Source organism: Gavia stellata, chromosome Z (assembly GCF_030936135.1).
Source record: "Gavia stellata isolate bGavSte3 chromosome Z, bGavSte3.hap2, whole genome shotgun sequence".
NCBI lineage: Eukaryota > Metazoa > Chordata > Aves > Gaviiformes > Gaviidae > Gavia > Gavia stellata.
The window spans coordinates 31,654,418-31,681,641 of record NC_082637.1 but is presented as its reverse complement, the minus strand read 5'-3'; the positions used below and the strand labels follow the sequence as shown (position 1 = coordinate 31,681,641).

The window sequence follows — 27,224 nt, the reverse complement described above, 5'->3', positions numbered from 1 at the left end:
CTGAACTGGGTAAATCCACCCGGACAAAGGCAGATGTTTGTGTGTACAGCATTCAGCCAGGAGCTGGCTGTTTTTCTGCGTTTCAGGCTGGGGGAACGGTGGCTCTCTTAAAGAGAAGCGGAAGGCAGAAGGCAGAAGCGGAGAGTTGTGCCTGGGGCCGCACATGGGCACGGGGAGCTGAGCCAGGAACTCCCGCCGCCCTGGTGGTCGGGCTGCTCAGGCCTCCTCACCCACCTCAGACAGCCCTCAAGGGTCCCCGACATGGCTGCACCCCATGTGGGCCCCCACCAGACCCTGTCCCCAGAGCCAAGGTGCCCCCTGAATGGCATGGGCCCGTGCTTTGGGGATCAGGACCCCCAAACGCTGCCAGGCTCCGATGACTCCTTCCCGGGCCAAGATGGGGGGGCGGCCCTCGTGCCAAAGGATTTCGTCAAGGACCTTAGGCAAGGAAAGGCTACGGGAGTGTGGCCTCCTTTCGCTCCGTTAGGACGCATCCCCTTGGCGGAGAGAAAGCGGAAAGCCTGAGGAAGGCCTCAGCCTGCGAAAGGCACAAGTTGGCTGCTTTGAGAGGGCCTCTGAAACACCATGCTCTGCACCAGACTAACAGCCACATCCCTCTGGTCTGTTTCTCCATTTTCCTCTTTAATTCTTAGTGAGGGAGGGTCTCCACACGTGTCTGGCCGATGGCACTCGATCCCACGATCTTCCCATGCACCTGCACGCGATAAATGCAGGTGTATCCTGGTTTTCCCCAGTTGCTCTGTATGCCAAGTTTCAAAAACCGAAAGGCTCTGGGGTTCCCATTCTGCAAAGAAACCACAACAAAAAGCAGTGTCACTGCTGGGGTGTAACGAGTGAGAGCAGGTTCCATGCGTCTTCCTCTGCCAGCCCGGCCCCTGCTCCGGGACCAGGTCCCGCCCCGGCCGTAGAGGCAGCTTCTCCCTCCTTCCCTTCTCCCACCCAGGCAGCAATGGACCCCTGTGCCCCTGCAGAGAAAACGCCTGGCCTTAGAGAGCGTGGCGGGCAGCTGTGGAAACCTGAGGCTCGCTGGTGCCGAGGAAGCGGGGCCCTGGGGAAATTCCTGCTGCTGGGGCAAGGTGCTGGGCATCCTCCCTGCCACCGCCTGCCCAGCGGGTGCAGCCAGGCAGCTCCAGGGACCCAGTCGGCTGTGGGGGCCAATGCGGCCTTCGTCCTGCTTTTGCCGCCCTGCCAGATGCCACTGTCCCTCCCGATCCCACCACTGTTTTTCTGAGCCAGGGTGGGGACCCTGCCCCTGCAGGGACCATGCACACTCCTTCTGCAAGTGACTTGCTGGCAAAGCGGTGTTTCTGCCCTGGCCTCTTGCCCGCACGCACTCTCTGTACCTGCAGAGGGAAGGTCTGGGTGGGCTCTTTGTGCACGGCGTAGGTGAATGTCCCCAGCAGAGTTTCATCCTCGCCTTCCTCATCCAGTCCCTTGGAGATAAAGCACAGGGGAGCAGGTCAGGCTTGACCCGACCATGAGGAAACACTCATGCCAGATCCTGCCCCTGATCTGCACCCCACTCCTGTGGATCCAACGTGGTCTGGCCGAGGATGAGGTTGGGCTGAGTCTCCTCCTTGTGTGCTGCTCAGGGGCCCAGAGGTGCTGGGCCAAAATGCACTGAGCAAGTCTTAGGAGGGCTGACAACACCCCGCATGTCCCTTGAAACGTCCCCTCCGGGAACGGCCGTGCTTGGGAGCACACGAGTCTTGGCAGATGCGCAGAGAGCAGCAAGTCTCCGTTACAGATTTTCCCTGTGGCCAGGTCCCAACCCCCAGTGCCCGGCAGAGACTTACAGAGACCGTGAAATCTCGGGGAGCGCTACTGACAGTCTCCAGCGGAGAGGCTATCTTGGAGGCGTGCTGTACGGTGACGGCCGTTGGTCGTACTTGTGCAGGCAACCGGATTAGCACCTCACTCCCAGACCCTTGGAAAGGCCAGCAATATCCCGGGGAAGCATCCGTCTGAAAGCAGAGGGCAAGGGCAACGAACGTGAGGGTGTGATGGGGCCTGCTGTGCTCCCATGCAGGCAGAAGCACAGGAGGCACTGCACCTGTGGGCTGTGCTTGTGTTCAAAATGAATGGCGTGTTGGGAAGCAGAGAGAAGTACCCCGCCGTCTTCCCGGCCCGGGAAAGAACAAATATGGGAAACATCTGATACCCTGCACCAGAGTCAGGGCTTTCAAGAAAGCTCTGTTTCTGGCCAGCAGCTCTGCAGCCTCCCCCCACCCTCCACCACCCCCTGGGGAAAGGGACAATCAGAGGTGTGGCAGGGAAATGGGGTCGCCAAGGAGAAGCTCCTTCACCCAGCAGTGACCGGGGATGGTGGGCAGGAAGCTCAGCTCAGCTCAGCCCCCTTCTGAGGGCAACTGCTCTTTTCTAGGGAGCCAAGCCCTGTGTGAGACCTCAGGTGTCAGTGAGCAGTGCCATGGCCTTGAGCAACACCTCTGGCCTGAGGGGAGAAGCCCCAGGGCTTGCCCCAACCTTGTAAGAGGCAAGAGAAGCAGCACTGACGGCTTCTGCTGCTGTACCTGCACAAAGGTATCCAGAACGTGTGGAGCACACAGGAACCAAAACACCCTGCAGAGCCATGCAGAGCTGCTGGATGATCTGTGCAGGTCGATGGCAGCCCCTGCAGGGAGAAGAGAGCAGCTGACTGCAAGAGGCCCCAGTCTAAGTGGACCTTGTGGCTGCAGGTGACTTGTAAGGCTGCCTGCCAGCCCTGCACACTGCACTGCATGCTGAGAGGTGCCCCAGGAAGAGGAGGGGATCCCGTGCCCAGTAAGAGTGTCGTCTCTCTCCCAGCCGCACCAAGAGAAGAAGGTCTGTGGATACTGGGAGACAGCAAGGCCCCACGGGAAGGGCAGCAGACCAAAGCAAAGGCCCCACTGTGTGGACAGCAGAGGATGACCCAGCCATACGCTTTCATTCCCCAGGAAAGCTCCACGGTGTGGGAGAGGGCAAAAATGCTGCCAGGGGCATGCGAGGGGCACCAGCCAAGATCCCGAAGGCAGGACTGGCGTGAGCCCAAGGGAGCTGCTCTGCCAGAGTCATGCTCTTGGGCCCCGTGATTTGGTCCCAGCTGCCTCTGCCTCGGAGAGCAGAGTCTGCAGCACAGCCTGCTTTCGGGAACACCAAGCACGAGCCCAGCACGACAAGAGCTGACTGCCTGGGTCCGAGGTCTGTCCGTACCTGCACTTTTCAAAGCCCAGTCAGACATCTGTGTGGTTGCAGACACTGCCTCCCTCATTTGCTGAACTTCCTGGGAAAGGCACAAAGGAACAACGGAAATGACCACATCAGACCTGGCCAGGAGAAGGGGCTTTACAGCGGAGAAGCTCAACCAGCAGCCCCTGGCAAGGGACGGGTGTGATGGCCGAGCAGGAAAAGCCCACCAACTGGCCCAGGAAGCGCCTTGTGCTGGGCCCTGCTCGTCCCAGCCCCCTTTCCCAAAGTGCAGGATCACCTTCTTCATAGTGCCGATCTCTGCAGCCAGGCGTGCCACCTCATCCCTCAGCTGTTGCGTCTGTTGCGATTGTTCCCCCCACAGAGCGAGCGTGTTCCTGCAGACACCGGGAAAGCAGATCTTGTCAGAGAGCTGCCCAGCCCCTCCCGGAGCCTCCAAGCCTGGGAGGAGCAGAGACAGAGGGGCTCGAGCCCCCTTTTCTTTCCCCAGTTTGTGAGTACTTCCCTTCCCCTCCAGGTTTCCCAAAAGGCCCAGGCAGGACCGAAAGGCATGACCCTTGGTGCTGTGCCAGTGAGTGCAAATAGCACGGGCTCATCTACCGCTACCCCACCAAATGTGCTGCAGGTCGGGAGAAAGGAGAGGGCTCTTACCGCAGGGACCTCAGGTTGGCTGCAGGCTGCCCCAGCAGCACCTGAAAGAGAAAGGCTCTCCGTTTGAGTCCCAGAGCTGCCGGGGCTTTCCCGAGCCGGTGGCTCTAGGAAAGGAAGGCAGAAGTTGCTGCTGATTTCCTGGGTCATTGCCTGGAACTGGTGACAGGGTGACTTACCCACCCACTGCCAACACTGCTCCTCTGCGGGACTTGCCTGTCCCACAACTGCAGTCACTCACCTGTGGTACATCCTTTGTCCACAGCGTCCACATCAGCATCAAGGTCCCGCAGCAGGCGTGAGCTGTAAGTCACATCACCGAGAGGGAGTTATTTTACTAGGGTTTCTAACGATTCCTGTAGTCACACCGTCTCCTCCCACACCATGGTGGCAAGAGGCTGGCTGAGGACTTGGGGAAAGGGTGCAGAGAGAGTTTGTGGCTCCGAGCAGGGACCCTCTCCCTGGGCCTCGGGGCTCTGCACAGCCCTGGTTTCCGGGCACGCTGGGTGCCCCACAGCTACGCCCCGTTTCCCCTCCCCTCTCTGCGCGTAGTGAGCATTTTGATAGCTCCCTGAGTTGCAGACGTGGGAGGTTGGAAGGGCCCGACCAGCTCCACTCCCTCACACTGAAGCTCGCACTCCGTGCCTCTGTGCCTCCGCTGGTAGGAGGCGAATACTGACCAAGAGCCCCTAGGGTCATCAAGATCAGGATCGTGAAGAGCCTCTTCTTTTTCAAGGTGATGACTTCTTTCCTGAAAAAGAGGGAGTCCTGGGCTTAGCAGCACTCAAGGGCAGAGCCCTGCATAGGGGGATTGTCTCTCCCAAGCTGAGGAGCAGCAATTTTGGAGGAGCCAGGGTCTCCTGCTGGGGAGCACCACCAGCCTCCCCGTGCTCACCCTGACCCACTGGCACCTCTTGTTGCCATGTCCACACTGTACCAGTGTTGTACTCACAGGGTGGAGATGCCTGTGCTGAGGAGTCTCTGGAGGGAGCCCACAACTACCGCCAGACTGAAGACCAACCCTGGGCAAAGAAACCGGAGAAAAGCCTGAGGAGGCTTCGTGAGGACACCGGTGTCGTGGTTTAGTCCCAGCCGGCAACTAAACCCCGCACAGCCGCTCGCTCACTCCCCTTCCTCAGCTGGACAGGAGAGAGAAAATATGACGAAAGGCTCGTAGTTCGAGACAAGGATAGAGGGAGATCACTCACCAATTACCATTGTGGGCAAAACAGACTTGACTTGGGGAAATTAGTTTAATTTTTCACCAATCAAAATCAGAGTAGGATAATGAGAAATAAAACCAAATCTTAAAAACACCTTCCCCCCACCCCTGCCTTCTTCCTGGGCTCAACTTCACTCCTGATTTTCTCTACCTCTTCCCCCCGAGCAGCGCAGGGGGACGGGGAATAGGGGTTGCGGTCAGTTCATCACACGTTGTTCCTGCTGCTCCTTCCTCCTCACACTCTTCCCCTGCTCCAGCGTGGGGTCCCTCCCACGGAAGAGAGTTCTCCATGAACTTCTCCAATGTGGGTCCTTCCCATGGGCTACAGTTCTTCACAAACTGCTCCAGCATGGGTCCCTTCCATGGGGTGCAGTCCTTCAGGAACAGACTGCTCCAGCGTGGGTCCTCCGCGGGGTCACAAGTCCTGCCAGCAAACCTGCTCCAGCGTGGGCTCCTCTCTCCATGGGTCCACAGGTCCTGCCAGGAGCCTGCTCCAGCGTGGGCTTCCAGCCCCCCACCCGCTACCAAACCGTTGCCACGCAAACCCAATACAACCGGTCCGGTGCATGTCAGCTCCCTGCAGGGAGGTAGGGGCTGCTCCTCCCTCCCTGGGGCAGCGGCAGGGGCAGGGCGGTGGTTATGCCCTGTAGAGGGGGGCAGCTGGGCGCACCCTGGGAGCGGGGGGTGGAGGGCCGGGCAGGATCCCCTCGCAGGCAGGGCACCGACAGCATGTCTGGGGGAGGAGGGTGGCACGAGTCCTGGGGTACCCCGCAGTTACTACAGTATGCCACAAAGACATGGACACGGTCGCCAGCTCCACATGGCTACGTAGGCGAGGTGGCCCCAGGCCTCCCTCGGGGCAGGATGATGGTGGTTCTGTACGGCCGTGGGTCCCAGCCGAGCCAGGCAGGCTTGGTGCAAACATGGTGTGAAAGGCAGCACTGAACTTACGCTCATTTTCTGCAGCACTGCGGCGTGCAGGCCCTTGCCGTCTGTTGCCCTGGGCCCTCTGAGATCTTGCTGGGCTGCTGCCAGCTCCTTTCCTTGGAAGGGCAGCCCCTCGTGCTCTTGAAGGAGTCCTTCTCCTCCTCATGCTGGTGAGAAATTATCCTCTCCTCCTTCAGCCACAGGAGTGTTGCCTGTCCGGGCAGATCTCCTGGAGCTAGCCGGGAGAAGAACACCTGCCACAGGCACACAGCCACCAGCACACTGCGAGCTCCTTCCAGGCTCACACCTTATGGCCCACAGTGCCCGACCTCACAGAGGCCTGGCCTGCACGGTGTGAGGTCATGGCTGTGACATCACAGACACAGCTAGAGGGGAGTGGGGGGGTGGAGAGAGACCCCGCTGCCCACTTGGCGCGGTGCTTTGCGTTTGTGACTAGACAGTGTTGAAAACACACCAGCGTTCTAGCCGGTGCTGAACAGTGCTTGCAGAGCACCGAGGCTTCCTCTGTTTCTCTCTGTGGGCAAGGAGGGGGCGCTGGCTCTGGGTGACAGGGGCTGGGGCTGCATGGGGCTTTGGCCCACTCGGCCCCTCTGGCTCCGCATCGTCAAGGGGATTTTCAGCCACCAAAGTGGCCCCACCACGTGCCAAGGGGCTGCTGCGTGCCTCCATCCTCAACAAGACGCACGAGCACCCAGGACACGGCAATGGCTCCTTCTGGGGCGAGCCAGCTTGCAGGGCCTTGCCGGGTCGTGATGAGAGTGAGCACCTGTAAGAGGATAAAGACGGATCACTGCACTGTCTCCATACCATGCGAGCAAAGAGAGGGGGGAGCCGCCAATGCAGAGGCCCTGACCAGGAGACAGGCCTTGGAAAGCCTCTCGGCAGATGTCCCTGCCACGGCTCCTCCACCGGCCACAGTCCCTCCACCTAGTCTGCTGCCTGTCATTGCCCAGGCACCTGTGCCGCTCCAGACACCCTGGCCCAGTGCATTGGTGTATTGGGTGTCTGTGTCCAGGTGTTGGCAGCGGGGGGACTGCCGAGGGAGCCTCTGTGAGGAGAGGCCGTGGCTGCCCGGTGCCAGACATGGCCGGTCCCAACCATACCCAACAGTGTGAGGCCTTGGCCTCTGAGCCTCCACCATGTTTGGGTAGCCCCTGGTTAATGCAGAGCATCGAGTCTTTGTTTCTCTCTGTGTGTCCCCGAGTGAATAGGCAAGGGGTTGGAAGGGAATACATGCAGGACAGACAACCCAAATCGACCAAAGGCCTATTCCATGCCGTATAACATCATGCTCTGCAGTAAAGCCTGGGCCTTTGGTCTTTCTAAAGTAGCCATGACTCCATACCAAGGGGCTGCTGTGCACCTGCATCCTTAGCGAGACACACGAGCACCCAAGACATATATATACACATACATAGAAATGTATGTATATAATGGAGTGTACAAAATAGTATATATTTTATTTATGCTTACAGACACTATTTTGTATATATACACCTCTATACATGTATGGGGTTTTTTCATGTAAATATAAAGCACAGTAATAAAATGGATAAAACATTCTTTAATAATAGTGAATGAAATGATTAAGTAAAGTTCAAATGTGAATGGAAAGTAATTAAAGAAAAGTAGAAGACAGATTCAGGCCTCTGAACATTACCAGGCATCATAACGAGCCTTACATGTCTGGGGTTGGGGGACATCAAGAGAGCAGAGGGCCACGAATAGGTGGAGGGACACAAACATGCTAGAACACACCTGAGGACTACAGACCCCTTCCAGGAGGCCACCAAGGGGCCTCTGGTGCAATCCCATGACATGCAAAGTGAGCTGAATGAAGAGGCCCCCACCTCTGGGCCTGTCCCGACAGGCTGATCATGAAGAGTTACTGCAGCAGACTTGGGTCTTTGTATGGTTCTGCAAGATGCAATGCTTTCTGCAATAATGGAAAAACAGAATAAAATGCCAACCTTAGAAGAACACGCACATGGCAACAATAAGGAAAAGCAATAGGACTGTAGCATGCAGCGATCCCATAAGAAATGAGACAGCCACTGAGCTCTGACTAGTCCACAGGACTGCCAAAAACCCTCTTCCTAGTGAAGACCCAGTCTGTGACAGTGATCGCAGTGTAGGTGGATTTGCCATCCCTGCATCCACTTCAGCCCAGTCCCCAGTGAACTCAATTCCAAATAGGAACTCCAGGCTCAGGACAGGAAAGATTAGCCTCCAGCCCTTGTGCAAGGCGCAGATGACCCCATGCTGGAGACATGGCATAAGGGCATATGGGATGAAAGTTTTAAAAACTCAAAAATCCTCCATAGCCAAGAGCCCTGGTCCCTGGCTCTTGGCTCATGCAAGGCTTTGCCCCATATCTTTCTACGAAATCAGGCATCTGTATTACCTCTTCTTGCCAGTCACGTACTGCAGGACCTTCAGTTAGATATGAAGATTGCTGGTACTGTGGGCTCCCAGCTTTTTTCAGATACGAAATTTGCACTTCCTGCTTCAGTGAAGCTTCTCTGGCTTTTGGCCTTTTGGTTCATGTAGCTCTAAAATTAGGACAAATACCTCAAGTCGTAACCATTACATTTGAGGACCAACATAGCCATACGATGACAATTGTCTATAACTCAGCATGTCACTCATTTGAGGGGGGCAGGGACATCCCCTCTTGGTGGCAGAAATGTGTATGGCTGAACCTCCGTTTCAGCTGCAATGTTCAAGTGCCTTTCAAGAACAGTCTTAATGGAAACTCAACTTTTGAGTAGCTGGATTTCACAGTCCTCTGCCATTTTGCTTCTTCCTTTGGGAAGATCAGAGATATCACTGCAGAACCTGCTCTTTCAACAAATAATGGCTGGGGGCTTTCTTTCAATCAAAGCTGATAAGAAATGGCACAGTATCTGCAAGTCCTTCTTTCTTTTGAGGTTTGTTGTAAAGTGTGTGGATGGGATTTTCTTTGTCTTTTTTCACAAGTGTATGTTCAAGTTGCATCCAGTTGTTCAGTTTCTTGGTACCTTGGCCTCATATTTCAGTTATTTCCTTCCACTGTTCTTTCCCCTGTGCTCTGTCTCACTGCAGATGATAATGCATTAACATTTTACTTTCTGAGGTCAGCTAGGATAGGAGAAAGACTGGGCACAGAATGAGACTGATGTCCCTCCTTTCTGGTGAGTATATGCTATTGAGAAGATGTTTACCTTATCAAATCTCCATTTGGCAGCTCCACCATGTGAATAGCAATGTTGGAACAAGTCTCTGAATTCTTACATTTAGCTTCATCCTAAACAAGCAACACAGAATTTTGAATATTGCTATTCAATACATTAGTATATCCTGTTGACAGAATAAATTCAGAAACCAGTGTAACGCAAATAAAAAGGGAAAGACCTCTCTTGTGTTAATACTATACATTTACTTAACAGTTTTTTCTGCAGAAAAGGGAGAATATTTCTGCCTATGTGTATTCATCCGAGCAGCACGCAGTTTGTTTTAAGAAGATGAGTTTGTAAAAAGGTAAGAAAAAAAGACATAGAGAGACATTGGTGACTGCTCACGCTAATGCCAAGAATTGCTTTAGATAATAGATTGTGGAGATTGGATCTGAGAGCTTTGCAAGTTTTGCATTCTTCCCTGTGTCTGCCACTGATGTCGGCAAAAGCTCTCTTTACACTGTCACTTTACATTCTCCAAAATGCGTTTATTACTGCTTCGTCATGAAACTGGCAGCACTGGTGAGAGGCTTGTTCTCTGTGGTATCAAATGTACAACAAGAAGATGAAGTAGATGGAAAAGTGAGGCTAAGACAGTCTGACTACAATAGAACACATACTGCTCCATTGTACGTCCACTTTACACTACCCAGGTATTTTGTCATTACTGCCTAGTTAGGCAGTGCCGAGCTGAACACTTACGCTTAGAAGTTACAGGTGGGCTTTCATGTTGCTCATACTTTCACTCCACTATTCATCCAAATGCAATTAGTTCCAGTACTTCCAATATTCATGGTATATTATGGCATTCTGTGACAACTGCAGTCAGTAAAACTGATGTCTGAATAGCTCCTTAGTAGATGACAAGGGAGGAAACAGATCTAATGCCAGATCCTATGGAAAGAATGATACTGCAGTAATTAGGACATAAGGAAAGGGCAAGAGAACTAGACTTTCATTGAGCTGCCACAGGGAAGCAGCAAACAGCCTGACTGCACTCTGTGCGATTTAACAGTAACTGGGGCATCTGGAAAAGATATTTTAAAGAAGACTCAAATCAGGTCATGGGACAGACAAATGTCAAAGAAAAGAGGCACCTCTGCAGCTCTCCCTGTTCATGATACCTGTATGCCTTGCCTTGCTGGTCTGCAGGAAGACTGAGACTGCCAATTTGAGAGGTCGTATTTGGTTGCTGATGCCTCCCTATAAAGATGCGGGACTTGAGACATAGTGACCGTGCTGAGCACCTCAGAGCTACGACAAATTTTCCACTGCCTTACAACACTGTGTTTTCCAAATAAATTCGAGTGATACTGCATACAGTATTTACCAGCAAACACCTCAGGAGGATGGCATTTAGTTTGTTTTGGATGAGTACTGTGAATAGTCAACGGTTACCTTAATGGGATGTGCCAAAACACACCACTGAAAAATGTTTCACACCTCATCCCTAAAAATTGTTCTAGGAATATGCTTTGCCCTTTCAAAATTAATTCTAGAAAAAAAAAAAAAAATCTTGTTTCACTTCACAGCATTGTCAAGGTAAATTTTCAGACACAACATGCAGTTAAGAGAATGTTTCTACTTAAAGTTGGAGGCAGATGGGAATCTCTTTCCCCTCTTAGCTTCAAAGACCTCTCATGTGCCTGAAGCTCTTGAACTTCCATTTCTAGTGTTTTTCTAGTCATTCTAGTGTTATTCACAGCAACAGTATCACTGACACAATGTGCACATACACAGCAGGAGGCACAAATAACAAACACCACATTTATAATAATTTTGGCGTAGTAAAGAGGGAACAGTGGTAGATGAGATTTTAGAAAAACTATACATTGGGGTACCACCAGTCACTTGTATGTATTACAAAAAATTTTGCTTTAACAGGCCCAATTTTTACAACAGTGATGATTTTGACAGGATGTGTATTTTGCAAATCAGCTTTGCAAATATAGTTCCTGAACAATTAGCCTGTGAAGTTTTTTTGTGCTTTCTTATGTTTGACACTGGTGACATCTTGTGGTAAGTGAACTCACGGTAAATAGCACCTGTTGCTTTTGCTGTCATTGCTCTGCAGGGACATGCTTACTGCTGTGTGATGGAGTTCTGCAACTGATAAAAGTATAGTGTGTAACTTCCCAGTGGTGAGATAGTACATATTTTAACTACATACTTAACTCTAAAATCAGAGGACAATACAACAGAAACAGTATGATAAGCGCGTACCTCACCCTACTCTGGGAAGAGCAGAAGGATTAAGATACACATTTGCACAAAAGGTTTTGCATGATCGCAAGGAAAAAAAAAGTTAGAAAAGTCAGGGATTCCACCTCTTAGAGTTTGTGCACAGGATACTGTGACGGAGAGAAAGACTTCACTGTCAGGTTCAAATTAACAATTTATTTGAACTTCCCTCACAGGTCCAATACGCCACTGTTGCAGGTTCTTTTATGGGTACAATGGAGGAATGCACTATTGCAATTAAATACACAATTCACAAGCGCGCTAGATATTAATACCTTACAAAAAAGAGTGCACTAATCACGATCTTAAAGCATGCCAAATACCATACGTATGTTTCTTAATCACTTACCCTCTCTCTCAGGTAAGGCCTCTCAATCCCTGGGAAGTTACCTTGTACAGCGTCCTGGACAAGGGGGAAAGAATCTCCTACAGGCCAGCTGTATCTTTGGAAAAGTGACTCTCCCCATTTTTCTGTCCAAACCTTAAGGTTTTTATTCCCTGATTTGATGGGTGGGGGCAGGCTTATACAGGAATGTTTATCTCTGGTGCCTTGATGGCTCGGCTCCTTAGTCTATATGGTAATTTAGTGATGTCTAGCACACAAAGCTACTGAATAGTGGTGGAATGGTACTCAGGGCATTTTGTTTGTTAAGGGATCATTCAGGCTCCATTCGGGTTTCGGCAGAGTTCAGACAACCCCGGGCTGAGCCATTTCCGCAGCTCCCCCCAGGTCGTCTCTGCACAGATAAGGATTTGTCAAGGTGAGACAAAGCTGAGTCGAATCACAACTCCCTGCATCTCGCCTTTGTGCTCCGAAACAGGTTTAGCCAGGTGATCCCATACATTCCACCCCGTGACCTGAGTCACAATTCCACCACCGATATGTTATCATCGGCCAATGTATCTGTATAATTTTCATCTGAGTCTTTAAGTAGAGCCAGGTATTCCCCAGTTTCTAGGTGAACCTTTACCTGAGAGATAGATTTTACAATAATTCTTTTAACACAACTAACAGCAATGCATACTACAATAATACAAACTATGATAACAATCAATGTTTGCAACAAGTTAGTAATCCATCCTGTAAATACCCATCCTATTTTACCAAAGATATTTCCCAACCAAGTGTACTTTATTTGGTCCTGCAGCTCATGTGTGACTTCCGCTATTTTCTTCATCTTCTGGAGGTTTTCCCACAGAGGTAGTGATACATTAGGAATTGTAACACAGCATTCTTCTTGTTCATGGTTCGCCTTCAAGTGTCCACACACCCCTTGTTCTTTGAGTAATATCAGATCCAGCACAAGTCGATTTTGAAGTGCGACTCTCGAGACTGCTTGCACTTGGGTATTGAGCAATTCAAAATTGTCCTTAGTAAGGCCTGCTAATGTTTCCACCTGTGCAGTTAAATTGGACAACATAATTCTAGTTCTAAGGTTACCTATTCCTAACCCAAAGAATCCTTCAGCCCATACTGCCAATTTCTGGGATACAGTCCAATCAGTAACATCTGTACTTCGTTTGGAATGCCACAGTCCTTGAGAAATAAATTTTTCAGAGTAGTAAGAAGGACATAATGATGGTACTCCTAAAGTACATTGCAGACCGGGATGAATAGGGTTTAACATATCTGTAATAGTCCCATCTGAGCATATCCAAGTTAATTGATGTGGAGCATATATAGGTGAGTCATCGCAATTGCCCATGGCTTGAGGGATCTGACAGGAGGATTTCTTATGGTATTTTAAATCTTTATAGTTTATACTGGTGTTACACCCCATTACTGGAGGATATGGCTTTGTGTAATTTTGACACAAGCAGGCAACACTAATCAAATGCCGTAAGGAAGGGATTAACCACAACCAACTGTTTTCCAGATCCCTTCCGGTGGTACAATTTATAATATTTTTGCAATTCCACAGAGGACTTTTTACACTGGGTTGTGTCGAGGCCGTTTGTCGAGACCGCCAGGGATAGCAATCCTTCTTGTCATCTCTCCTCTCCTCATGGACATGAGACCATAAACAATCAGCAGGTGGTCCCTGCATTACACTGAACCACGTACATGAATTACTGGGTGTTGACAGAAACTCAAAGCACCACTGGGTGTTTACCGGTTCCACATATCTGAGAACTAAACGTTCTCCCCAGTATGGCTTATCCCCATACCGTGTATCTGCCCAAGGGTGTTTGGAACACGGCTGTTGGAAAAATTGTGGTTGTTTGCCTCTACAGCCCACAGTCTTATTGTCCCGACAAAGGGGAGCATAGGAACAATTTAGACTCCAAACAGAAGTTCGATTTAATGTATTGTTAAATGGCCACTTCCATTCAAATTCACCCCAAATAATAGACTTATTTTGATTCCAGAGCCAATCTAAATTCTTACCTATATCCACAGGGAGAGCTGTTATGGGGATCCCCTGAGTGGGGGTATGTGGTAGAGGTAAACAGGTTGTCACATGAGAAAAATTAAGCATACGAGCAAAACCTTGTATCATCTTATAGATCACATTGTTTGGTTCAGTGTGATTTATAATTGGGGAACCATCAACATGTTGTTTAAAAGCCCGAGGCTGTCTGTTCCATATCCTCGATTGTCTACTTATACCTATGGTTATTAAAGAGCTAATGACTATTATCACAAAAGGCCTTACAATCATAGCCATGACATAGCACCTACTATTTAAAACTTAGGTTAACAAACAATTATCCTTATCAAATCAACATGCAAAAATCAGAAAACAAACAAACAAATAAAAACTTCTGGTCCACATTCAAGTTCTGCACAGCTTGTCCATTCCAGTTAGGTAGAGTTCATACTTTGGGTCGATGCTTCTTAGGTCCCCACCCCGTCGTACTCCTCGTCCCTCCTTTTGTTGGGATGCACCTGCAAATAAATGAAAAAGTGCTGCTCGACCGTATATATGATCGACAACGAGTCAGTTAGAAATCTGGTATGATCCATCTACTACTTATTCGATGTATGTGGTCAGAGTTATCTTTTGCTTCCCATGCATATGATCCCCTTGGCTTAGTCAGTATCAGGGGTACAACCCCAATTTGAGGTAATTTGACCATTACTGGTTGACCAGAATGCAATTGTATGGGGAATTTGCCAATTTTGTGTGGTTCCTTGGAGATTAAATTTCCAGTAGGACAAAACGCTTTTATCTTTGCATTTCCATTTTCACCCCATCTATTATTAACAGTATGAACTGCTTCAGATAGTCTCAGGTTCCAGTTGGATACATGGACCTTTGCGAATCTTTTAATTAATCCATTGATCCGTTCTACTATTCCATTTGCCTGAGGGTAGTAAGGGGTATGGAAGACCCAGTCAATACCTTCTCCCCTTGCCCATTCCTGGACAATAGCTGCTGTGAAGTGTGAACCATTATCACTCTGTATGACAGAAGGCATTGGTAAAATACTGAACCATTCCTTTAACACTCGAACAGTCCATTCTCCAGATGCTGTCACGGTTGCGGTTGCTTGGGTCAATCCGGACACCACCTCTACACCTACTAGGATATATCTATAATGATTAGAAGTTTTAAGTGGCCCAATGTAATCAATTTGCCAAGTTTGCCAGAGTGTTTTCCCTGCCCTAATATGTAAAGGTGGGCCTTGATTCGGATGATTCATTTTTAATCGCAGGCGACACTGTGGACAGTGTGTTATTGTCTGATCACAGTCAGCGAGTGTAGCAGGCCACCCTCTGGCTTGGCATTCCTTATACAGATCAGCTTTCCCAGTGTGGCCCCGCCTTTCATGTAGCCATTCCCTTAATCTTACCCACTCCTGTGCATCCGTACTCTCGTCAGCGTCTAATGTATGTATGCGGGTGAGATAGTCAACTTTATTGTTCCATTGAGCAACTTCGGTTATGGCTTTATCATGGGCTTTTACCCATCCTATTTGTAGTGTCTTTTCCTTTCCCATTTCCAGTAGCTGCTTCCAGTCCTCTGTTCTCCACACTGGGACCCGATTGACTTGCCAATCATTATTTTCCCAATGCCCTATCCATTCTGTTGCCCCTTTGAACACTGCATATGAGTCAGTATATACAGTTTGAGCTCCATGTTTCACAGCTAATAACACAGCCCTTAGCTCCCCGATTTGGGCACTACCTTCTCCTTTCTCAATCTCAGTTCTTCCTGTTTTTATCTCTAAAGCCACCGCTGTATATTGCCACATTTGGGTCTTCCGAACTGCAGAAGCATCTGTAAACCATACTCCTGACTGATCTGACTCAGCTGTAAAAGGGGGTGCTTCTAAAATAGGTGATGGCTTGTTAGGTTTGACTAACATAGAAAGGTCAGCGTTAACGTCCTTTTGTAATTTAGATATTTTTACTGGCCCTTCAGTAATAGTAACTAACTGACCAATACCTTCCAAATAGGAGTACCATTTCTGGACAGTGGGTTTTTGGGCAATTCCCTCAGGGGGAGGAGTCCCTTTCCTGACTGATTCCAGGAGAAGGAAAGGACCCTGGACAACCATATCTTGGCTTGTGCGAATCCGCTCAGCCTTTTTTACTGCTCGCACTAGTGATAACATACCTTTTTCCCAATCAGTATATCTCTGCTCAGTATCATTGAATGAATGAGAAGAGAATTCCAAGGGTCTATCAGGGCCTTCTGGTCCCCGTTGGTATAAATTACAATGGGAACCATGTTCACTGAACCCCCACTCAATCTGTATAGGGTCTGTCTGGTGTATAGGGCCTAAAGTCTGATATATGCGAAGCTCATGAATCAGCAAATTCAAGGCTTCCTCATGCTGAAGGGTCCACTGCCACCGGGCATTTTTCTTAATCAAATTATACAGGGGCCTAGCAATTATAGAAAATCCAGGGACATGTTTCCGCCAATAACCTAAAGTCCCAAGTATCTGTTGTAGCTCCCTTTTGTTTTCTGGAGTTTTACCAGCTTCTATTTTTTCCAGGATATCGGCTGGTATAGCCACGGCTCCTCCTGACCACCAAACTCCTAAAAATTTAACCTCTTGACTTGGTCCCTGACATTTAGTGGGAGGGATTTCTAATTCCAATGAAGTCAGTGTGTCCCAAACCTTACTAGACACTTCTCTGACTGCTTCTTCATTATCTCCACCTATTAAAATGTCATCAATGTATTGGTACATGCTTACCCCATCTGGTACCTTTATTTCCTTCAATATTTTTGCTAGTGCATTATGGGCAATAGTGGGAGAATGCCTGTATCCTTGTGGGAGCCGATTAAAAGTATATTGCACTCTCTCCCATGTGAATGCAAATTGGGGTTTATCTTCCTCCTGAAGAGGAATCATAAAAAACATATCCTTAACGTCTAAGGTGGACATCCATGTATGATGTTTAGCTTGAATCTGGGTGACGAGATCAGCAAGGTTAGGGACAGCGGCCGTGAGTGGCATGGCATTGTTATTGAGCCTCCTGTAGTCAACTGTGAGTCACCATCTACCGTCCGGTTTACGTACTGGCCATACTGGAGAATTATAGGGTGAGTGTGTCCTGATTATAATACCACGGGCTTCCAGGTCTTTAATTACTTCCCTGATCCCCGATTTGGCTGCAGCTGGTAGAGGATACTGATGAACGTTCGTTACCTGGGAAGGAGGCAGTCTAACAGCTGTCTCCAGTAACCGGACCTCACATGGTGGAGCTCCAAAGCTCCACACCGTCCCGTCTGGCAGTTTCCAGACTTTGTTTGCTAATACGTCAAATCCCAAAATGTTATTACGGTAAGGACCGATGACTGCTTTTATTTTAGTCATGCGGTTTTCTCCTGGAAGCCAAACACAGACTGTACTAATTGGTCTGATTTCAGGGACTCCAGTCACACCTATTACATTTATTTTCTTCCGGGTGGGGACTAATCCTAACCTTTTTGCTGTTTTTTCTGTGATAACACTTATTTGAGCTCCAGTGTCGATTAAAAAATTTACAGGAATTCGTCTGGGGCCTGTAGCTAAAATAATATGTCGGTCACTGACGTGGTTAGGCCATTCTAAGTTAGATATTACGCGGGTGGGTCGGCCTGAAATACCCCCCGCGCTTTCTAGTTTTTTAGATTTATCAAATCCTTCCTCAAATCTAGAAAAGGATTCGCGGGAGCAGAAGGGTTTTGTGTTTTAACAACATCAGTACGCTCTGTAGCTTTGCTAGTAGGCTGCTCCACCAGGTTTACCATTATACGAATATTCTCTGTGGACTGCCCATGTAACATTGATCGGGGTATTCCTAATGCCAACGCCTTCCTCCACAATTCGTTACGCTCAGTGTCGAAACGAGAATTGGTTTGTCGAGGGGGGCGGGGATTATTCTGCCCGACAAACCGTGCCTGCCGGACCCGGCGCTGTAAGCTTGAACCTTCCTCTAACCAGCCCATCTCTCTACCGTAAATCACTATTTCTTGTAATAGTTCCCCCCATGTTAAAATGGGCTGCGGTCGCTGATGAGGATTGCGAGTGTTATGATCAATCGCCTGTGCAATCTTTTCCTTTAGGTTTTGCACATACATTTTCAGAGATTCAGGGAGACCTCTAATCAGCGGTTTAAGGTGGACCGGATCCACTGGAGTGGCAAGGGGAATGCCCTGCTCACCGCGCTCATACATGGCTTGTATACAGGCGGCCTTTTGCACCGATTCAGCCAGCCCGGATAACCCAGCAGTTTTAATAGCCAGCGGTTCGCCTCGCTCTCTAGAATCCATCCCGCCTGCCCAGTGGGCGACTCTAAGCGTTAAGGGTTGGTTGCCCACGGGACCCCTATCAAGGAATACACCAGGACCCCAATATCCCCTAGCTTCCTCCTCACTCAGCAAGATTCGATCTCCTCCTTTTAGTGAAACATTCCATAAATATTCAGTTGCACTTTCCCCTGGCTTGCGTGAAAATTTTTCTTGCATTTGCGCAAGCTCGGGTCCGGACCACGGAGTGATACGTGTTGTAGTATATGTTCGATTATTTCTATCATTTGACTGCACCTCCGTTTTAATGACGGGTCGAATTTCAATATTACCTGCCTGCTTGGGCTCGTCATCTGGGTCACCCCAGATGTCCCCGTCCCAAGTATCAGGATCGGCACACAACTAAATTCCTGACTTGGGAGGGAGAGGGAGTCGGAGCATTTGACAATAACAGATCTAATTTTTCCTGTAACCTCCGATTCCTTTCTCTCTCAGCAATTAATTCATCTTTCAAAAACATGTTCTCAACTTCCAATTGACCTTCATGAGCCCTTAAGGCCTCTTTTTCCCTTCGTTCTGCCTCTAAAGCAGCTTTGGTAGCCTCTGCTTCAGTTTGCATTTCACAGAGTTTTTTCTTACAGTCAATTAATGCACTTTCCTCCGGGTCGGCTGTACCCATTTTCTTAGCCGTCTCGGATTTCCGTGCCTCCTCCTGTGCACAGGTTAAACATACTCCAAAAACAGTACACAGGATACCTTTACCTTTTCCGTTTTTTTTCTTTTGTTCCTTTTTACATTGTTCTACCCATTCCACCACTTTCTCCTTGCTTTTCCACAACCTCTTAGCCTTCTCCCTATCCCCGGGAGCGGGTTTACAACCATGTTTCTGCAATAGTTCTTTCATTGTATCCTGCCGACTACGCCAATTAATGTGACGGAGAGAAAGACTTCACTGTCAGGTTCAAATTAACAATTTATTTGAACTTCCCTCACAGGTCCAATACGCCACTGTTGCAGGTTCTTTTATGGGTACAATGGAGGAATGCACTATTGCAATTAAATACACAATTCACAAGCGCGCTAGATATTAATACCTTACAAAAAAGAGTGCACTAATCACGATCTTAAAGCATGCCAAATACCATACGTATGTTTCTTAATCACTTACCCTCTCTCTCAGGTAAGGCCTCTCAATCCCTGGGAAGTTACCTTGTACAGCGTCCTGGACAAGGGGGAAAGAATCTCCTACAGGCCAGCTGTATCTTTGGAAAAGTGACTCTCCCCTTACGGTTTTTATTCCCTGATTTGATGGGTGGGGGCAGGCTTATACAGGAATGTTTATCTCTGGTGCCTTGATGGCTCAGCTCCTTAGTCTATATGGTAATTTAGTGATGTCTAGCACACAAAGCTACTGAATAGTGGTGGAATGGTACTCAGGGCATTTTGTTTGTTAAGGGATCATTCAGGCTCCATTCGGGTTTCGGCAGTGTTCAGACAACCCCGGGCTGAGCCATTTCCGCAGCTCCCCCCAGGTCGTCTCTGCACAGATAAGGATTTGTCAAGGTGAGACAAAGCTGAGTCGAATCACAACTCCCTGCATCTCGCCTTTGTGCTCCGAAACAGGTTTAGCCAGGTGATCCCATACAGATACTAAATGTCGGAACTGCCCATGTTTTGAACAATCTGATCTAGGTCTGATAGCAGAAGTAAATCACAGAACGAGCTCTCAGAGATGCGTATCTAAAATACTAGCCCTCTTGAAAGCAATGGCAAAATCATCTGGTAAGTATTACTCACTGGCCTAATTCTGCTCCCTCATATAGCACTTGAATTTGGTTAAAAAGCTTTACCCTGGTCACTACTGGTACTTCAGCACTCTAGAGACCTTTTCAGCAGAAGCATTAGGCAATTTATCACCGTGTGAGGCCTAAGGTTGAAAAGGAAATGGAAGTTATTTGTCATTACTTTTATCAAGATATGTAACTGATTGGCCCTATGAATCACACAGAATCACAGAATGACTGAGGTCGGATGGGACCTCTGGAGGTCATCTGGTTCAACCTCCTGCTCAAGCAGGGCCGGCCACGTAGAGCTGGTTGACCAGGACCATGTCCAGATGACTTTTCATATCTCCACTGTGGGAGACTCCACAACGTCTCTGGACAACTTGTGCCAGGGCTCAGTCATCCTCACAGAAAAAAGTGTTTCCTGATGTTCAGAGGGCACCTCCTGTGTTTCAGTCTGTGCCCATTGCCTCTGGTCCTGTCACTGAAAAGAGCCTGGCTCTGTCTTCGTTGCACCTTCCCTCCGGGTATTTATATATCTGGATGAGGTCCTCCCTGTGCCTTCTCTTCCCTACGCTGAACTGTACCAGCTCTCTCAGCCTTTCCTCATAGGAAAGATGCTCCAGTCCCTTCAACATCTTACTGGCCCTTTGCTGGACTCTCTCCAGTGTGTCCATGTCTCTCTTGTACTGGGGAGCCCAGAACTGGACACAGCACTCCGGGTGTGGTCTCACCAGTGCTGAGGGGATGGCAAGGATCACCTCCCTTGACCTGCTGGCAGCACTCGTCCTATCACAGTGCAGGATACCATTCACCACCTTTGCCACAAGGGCACGTTGCTGCCTCCTGTTCAACTTGGGGTTGAACATAAACATCGGCATGTATTGGTGCGTGGAGTTGTTCCCCCCTCAGGTGCAGGACTTTGCCCTTCACTCCTTGATGAACTTCATGAGGCTTCTGTCAGCCCATTTCTCCTGCCTGTGGAGGTCCCTCTGGAGGGCAGCACGACCTCTGGTGCATCAGCCACTCCTCCCAGTTGTGTGTCATCAGCAAACTTGCTGAGGGCACACTCTGCCCCATCATCCAGATCATTAATGAGGATGTTAAACAGGAGTGAACCCACTACTGACCCCTGGGATACACCACTAGTTACTGGCCTCCAACTAGATTTTGGTCTACTAATAACCACCCTCTGACAGCAGCCATTCAGCCAGTTTTCAATCCACCTATCCGCACTATACATCAACACCCTCTCTGTGAGTATCTTATGGCAGACAGTGTTAAACGTCTTTTCTGAAGTCCAGGTAGACAATATCCACTGCTCTCCCCTCACCTCCCAGGACACTCATTACATTGTAGAAGTTTATCAAGGTGGTCAAGCATGACTTCCTTTTGGTGAAGCCATGGTGACTACTCCTGATGATTTTCTCATCATTCATGTGCCTGGAAATTGTTTCCCGGACCAGCTGCTCCATCACCTTCCCAGGGATCAAGGTTAGGCTGACCAGCCTTTAGCTCCCTGAGTCCTTCTTTTTGCCCTTTTTTAAGACAGGAGTAACATTTGCTTTCCTCCAGTCTTTGGGCACTTCTCCCAATCCCTATGATCTACCAAAGATTATTGAGAATGGCCTCACAATGACATCTGCCAGCTACCTCAGCAGTCGTGGGTGCATCCCATCAGGGCTCATGGACTTATGTATGTCCAGGTTGCTTAAGTATTCCCTGGCCTGATCCTCTTACACCAAGGGTACATCTTCCTTGCTCCACATTTTTCCCCTGGCCTCTGGGATTCCTGAAGGATGGTCTTGCTAGTAAAGACTGAGGCAAAGAAGGCATTCAGGACCTCAGCCTTTTCCATGTCCTATGTAACCAGGTCCCCTATCTCATTCAGCACTGAGCCCATGTTTTTCCTAGTCTTCCTTTTGTCACCTATATACTTACAGAAGCCCTTGTGTTCTCTTTCATATGACCAGACAAATTCAATTCCATTGAGTTTTAGCTTTCCTAACTTCATCCCTGCAGGCTCCCAGAACATCTCTATATTCCTCCCAAGTTACCTGTCCTTGCTTCCACCCTCTGTATGCTTCCTTTCTGTGCTTGAGTTTGGTCAGGAGCTCCTTGTTCACCCATGACGGCCTCCTGGTATTTTTGCCTGACTTCCTGTTCATTGGGATGGATGACTCTTGAGCTTGGAGGAGGTGGTACTCAAATATTAACCAGCTTTCTTGGACACCTCCTCCCTCCAGGACCTTATCCCACGGGACTCTTCCAAGAAAATCTTTGAAGAGGCCAAAGTCTGCTCTCCTGAAGTCCAGGGTTGTGAGGTTGCTTTTTACCCTCCTCCCTCCCCTCAGGATCCTGAACTCCACCACCTCATGGTCACTGCAGCCAAAGCTGCCTTTGATCTTCACATTCCCAACAAGATGTTGGTGGGTAAGAGGTTCAGCAGAGCACCTCTCCTTGTTGGCTTCTCTGTCACTTGGAGGAGGAAGTTATTGTCAAGGCACTCCAGCAACCTCCAGGATTGCTTATGTACTGCTGTGTTGTCCCTCCAGCAGATATCGGGCTGGTGGAAGTCACCCGTGAGGACCAGGGCCTGCAAATGTGAGGCTGCTCCCATCTGTCTGTAGAAGGCCTCATCCACTTACTCTTCCTAGTCACCTAGTGGTGTATAGCTGACACCCACTATAGTATCACCTTTACCTTTACTCTCTTTAATCCTTACCCATAAGCTCTCAGTTGGCTCCTCATCTATCCCCAGGCAGAGCTCCATGCACGCCAGCTGCTCTCTCACATAAAAGGCAACACCCCCTCATCATCTTTGCTTCCCATCCTTCCTAAAGAGCCTATATCCCTTCGTTGCAACACTCCAGTCATGGGAGGGAACTATCCCACCATGTCCCTGTGATCCCAGGAAGATTATAGCCCTGCAACTGCCCACAAATCTCTAACTCATTGTGTTTGTTTCCCACACTGCACGCATTAGTACGCACTTTAAAGAGGCACCCCAGTACATTCACGTCCTAGACAGGGTTTTGGGCATTTCTCCGTAATTGTGCCTTGTAGGCACTTCCTTGCTTATATGCAAATCCTGGAAGTGACCCCACTTAAGCTCCATTTTGTTGATTTTAAAGCCTTCCTTATGAGGTCAGCCACCTTATTGGCAAAAATAGCTTTGCCCTGCTTACTGATCTATCTCAAGCAGAGACTGGTCTGCAAACAGGGTCCCATGCTCATAGAACACCAAACCCTGTCACCAACACCAGTTCCGCAGCCAACTATTGACATGTACCATTACTGCCTTCTTCCTCACATCTTTTCCTTTCACCAGCATGACTGAGAACACCGTCTGCGCCCCCAGGCCCTTGACTACCGCCCCCAAAGCTCTGCAGTCACTTTTGATACTGTCAAAGTTTCCCCTAGCAGTATCATTTGTGCCCCCATGGAAGATCAGCGGGGGGTGGTAGTCAGAGAGTCAGACAAGCTTCAGCTGTCCCTACACAATACCCTGGATCCAGGCCCCCGGCAGGCAGCAAACCTCTCTAGTTGATAGGTCAGGTCAACAGATGGGTGCCTCTGTCCCCTGTAGCAAGGGGCCACCCATTACAGTTAACCACTGTTTCTTCCTGGTAGTATTGCATGGTTTAGGGTCAGGTGGACCAGATCCTTTGCTTGAAGGCACATGAGGCTCCTCTTCAACTTTGAGGGCGGTGAACCTATTTTGTAGTTGTTTGTTTGTAGCTGTAAGGGTACAAACTTAGGTGAGGTAGGAGCCTTCCTCTTCGTGCCAGAAGTCGCCAGCTTCCATCCTTTCCATTCTCCAGAGGCTGCACTTACCTTCATATTAGGGGTGGACACTGCCAGCTTCTCTGGGGGTGGTGGCTCTTCAAGCTGTTGAGTCTCAGAGAAGATCCCGTCTATCTCCCTTTCCTCTTCCCTGATGCTGCACAGCCTGCTCACTTCCTCCTGTAACTCCTCCTCTTGGCAGCACAGATCCCCCAAGGCAGCATACCTCCTGCAGGAAGAGAACCATCTCACCTGGGGTCAGAGAGAGACCGCAGGCACTCCCTGCAGCCTTGGAGGGCTGCACCCACCATCCAGAGCTCTAACCTAGCAGTGACAACTACTCCAACACCTGGTGGGAAAGTACTCTGTGGCATGTCAGTATCATGTCTGAGGCTGTTCCAGGGGTACAAATTCAACTGAGGACCCCTTCTTTACAAACTGCTGTAACTGTTGGCTGTACTCTGGGACCTGTGGTCTAGGCCTGCCTCTTACAGGGGCCTCTCCTGAGCACCAGCTAAAAGGGTGCTTAGCCCTGCCTAATTAACAGGTCGTCGCAGCAAAGGCTGCAGGCACGCTGAGTCAAGAGCAGCTGATCATGCTCATTAGAAGCTGCTAGAGCTTCCTTGGGAGCACACGCTTGTGACCCTGTGGCTCCCTTTACCTCCTCCTTGCCTGACAGCAGGTCTCCAAAGCTGCAGAGCTGAAGCTCTGCAGAGACGTAACACTGAGAACAATAAATAGTATATGTTACCCCGCATACAGATTTAAGCGTTTCTCTGACACTGACTGCTTACACCAGTAGATACCACACCAATGTCTCATTCTGTGCCATTCAAAAGGGAAGAAATGCCAGTAACTCAATCACCTGCTCCACATAAGAAGGATTTTTGGATTTACCTCAGGATGTTTCCAGTGCCAGAGCAGCTGAAAACTAGCAGATTCATTTCCAAACCTGTTTAGTCAGTGAGGCCTGCTAACAAGTTTACAGCTGCAAAAGCAATTGCTGCAGTGGTGAGCCACTCTTTGCCCCTCTGAAGAGGCAGGGAAAACTGCCTAGTAGGCAACTGAACAAAGCCAGGTACTAGGCATTTCCTTTTGGACTAAGCAAGAGAGCTAGGAGTCAGGAATACCTGGGTTCCTGTTACTTTTTACATAACTAAAGGATTGTCTCTGAGAGCTTTAGTGAGAAATCTCTAGGTAAATGGCAGATTCTGGTGTCCTCTTGTGTTACTCTCCTCCTCCTTTAGACTTAAAAGGAAACTCTTACCTCCCTCCCCAAATGATCAACACTTGATTTATATCAAGTTTTGTCTTCCTTTCTTTGTTCCTTTTTTCTTTTTTTTCTTTCTTTTTTTTTTTTTTAAATCTATGAAGGGAACAGGGGAACAGCGGCTAATTAAAATGAAACAACAGAATTTTGACGGAAGCACACTGAATGTCAGGGTAGCTGCTGCAGTACAAATGTGTCTTGAGGCCGGACATCTGCCCCATCCTCTACCCAACGCACTGTTTGTTTCACGTGCCAGAAATGTCTTTCCCATCTCAGATACCTCAAACTTCTACCACTGCATGTTATCACTATTCTTCCATGCAGGGATCCTCATTCATGCCACATCTAAGATGTAACTCATTTTCTGTGTAAACAAAATTTAACATCATCTCTAACCTGTTCACAGAAAACAGCCTAGCCTTAAAGCCATTAAGTCAGTGCAGAGCTTCCATATAAAATTAAAAAACCCAAAGCCTAAAACAAGTCATAGAAACTTTTTATATTAAATGTTTGACAAGTTACAAAGATTTTTATACAGATCTGCTGTGAAAATAAGCATTAGGTGTGATATTGTCTCTGGGAACAATGATGCTCAAGGAAAATTATCAGCATTTAGGGAAGGCTTTACTGCTGCCTTACAGGTCGCTTGAAGCAGCAGCAGAACACCTTCTGTGAAAACAGTGTTTTGAAAGATCTACAGGTACCCCATATAAAAAAGATCAGGGCATGGCTAGACAGCAGACCTCAGATACTTGTCCAGGTAGGGCTTCTGGTCTTCTCCAGGGTTGTAGGCAACCACTGAGAAGGGAGGATGTGAACCAAATGTGAAAAATATCTGCAGGATCAGCTGAGTGGTTATTCCGCAGTGGGAACTTTCAATAAGGCATTGCCCAGTCTCAGATACCATGGTCAACATAAGCTGTTTGTGAAGCACTCCTACTTTCAGGCTATTTGAATGTCAAAGGAAGAAAAACTAGAGACTTAATGTTTTTGTGTACCAGCTGTGGTAGCATAATATATCAGTGGATCTGGTGAGCCTTTTCCCCACTCACGGCAGGTTGCTCAAGCTCCGGGGCTGTTGCTCTGCCCACAGCCCTTGCTGGCTTCCCTGTACCGTCTCCGCAGCCCTCCATTAGGCTCTGTGTGTCCCACCTGCCAGGTGATGCCGCGAGGAGGAACGAGCCCTCGCAGCCGTTCTCCAGGAGCTGTGTGGGCCCAGTTATTCCTGGGAGGAGCGTGCCTGCCATGGCCACACAGCCACCAGGACCCGGCGAGCTTCCTCCAGCCGGGAGGTGGTGGCTCACAGTGCCCTGGGGCGCTGGAGGCCGCGCTGTGCAGGAAGAAGTCTGGGACTGCCCTGAGCCGGTCACAGCTTGCTCCAGTCAGCTGGAGAAGGGCCAGAACCGACCCCACCCACCATGTGAAGAATAGAACCAATCAGAGAAGGGTGTTGTGGCTCTGACCCAATCAGAGGTGTTTCCTAAAGGGTGGGGAGGGCTGAGAGAGAGGAGCAGACATGTCAGGGTGGGAGGAGAGAGGGGAAGGAAATGGCTGCCCTGGAGCAGGCTGCGGGGAGAGGTGTCCAAAGGGAGCAGGGCTGCCTCTCCTAAGTGATTTCTTTGCCTTTCTTTTCCTTTGACACGAGGAGCGGTACTTAATAGGTTGCTCACAGGCAAGTGTATTACATGGGGAGAAGGTCCCCGAATGAGTGAGTTGGTGTGGGTTTGTGACAGCTGCCGGTGGACGATATGGCCAAAGCCTAGACCCGACGTGGCCTGGGACTGGAGTAACTGCAGGGCCTGTGAAACTCTGGCAGGAGCCTTGGTGCTGGAGTTTCAGACCCCTCAAGGGTCCCAGCCATGGCCACAAGTCAGTCCCCAGAGCCAAGGTGCCCCCTGAATGGAATGGGCCCGTGCTTTGTGGATCAGGACCCCCAAACGCTGCCAGGCTCCGATGACTCCTTCCCGGGCCAAGATGGGGGGGCGGCCCTCGTGCCAAAGGATTTCGTCGAGGACCTTAGGCAAGGAAAGGCTACGGGAGTGTCGCCTCCTTTCGCTCCGTTAGGACGCATCCCCTTGGCGGAGAGAAAGCGGAAAGCCTGAGGAAGGCCTCAGCCTGCGAAAGGCACAAGTTGGCTGCTTTGAGAGGGCCTCTGAAACACCATGCTCTGCACCAGACTAACAGCCACATCCCTCTGGTCTGTTTCTCCAT

The 27,224-nt window shown here is 49.3% G+C and overlaps 1 protein-coding gene across 1 annotated transcript; it reads right to left on the bottom strand.

The window, feature by feature from the left end:
* Positions 1–649: 649 nt before the first annotated feature.
* LOC132320702 (SUN domain-containing protein 2-like) lies at positions 650–26,260 on the bottom strand. Its single transcript, XM_059833554.1, has 12 exons — positions 26,166–26,260; positions 23,795–23,972; positions 18,813–18,885; positions 4,808–4,877; positions 4,463–4,606; positions 4,097–4,158; positions 3,488–3,648; positions 3,214–3,283; positions 2,553–2,653; positions 1,818–1,985; positions 1,365–1,454; positions 650–805 (listed from the first exon to the last, which is right to left on the bottom strand). Exons 1-12 carry the CDS (start codon positions 26,258–26,260, stop codon positions 650–652), a joined length of 1,368 nt encoding a protein of 455 aa, XP_059689537.1.
* Positions 26,261–27,224: the final 964 nt, after the last annotated feature.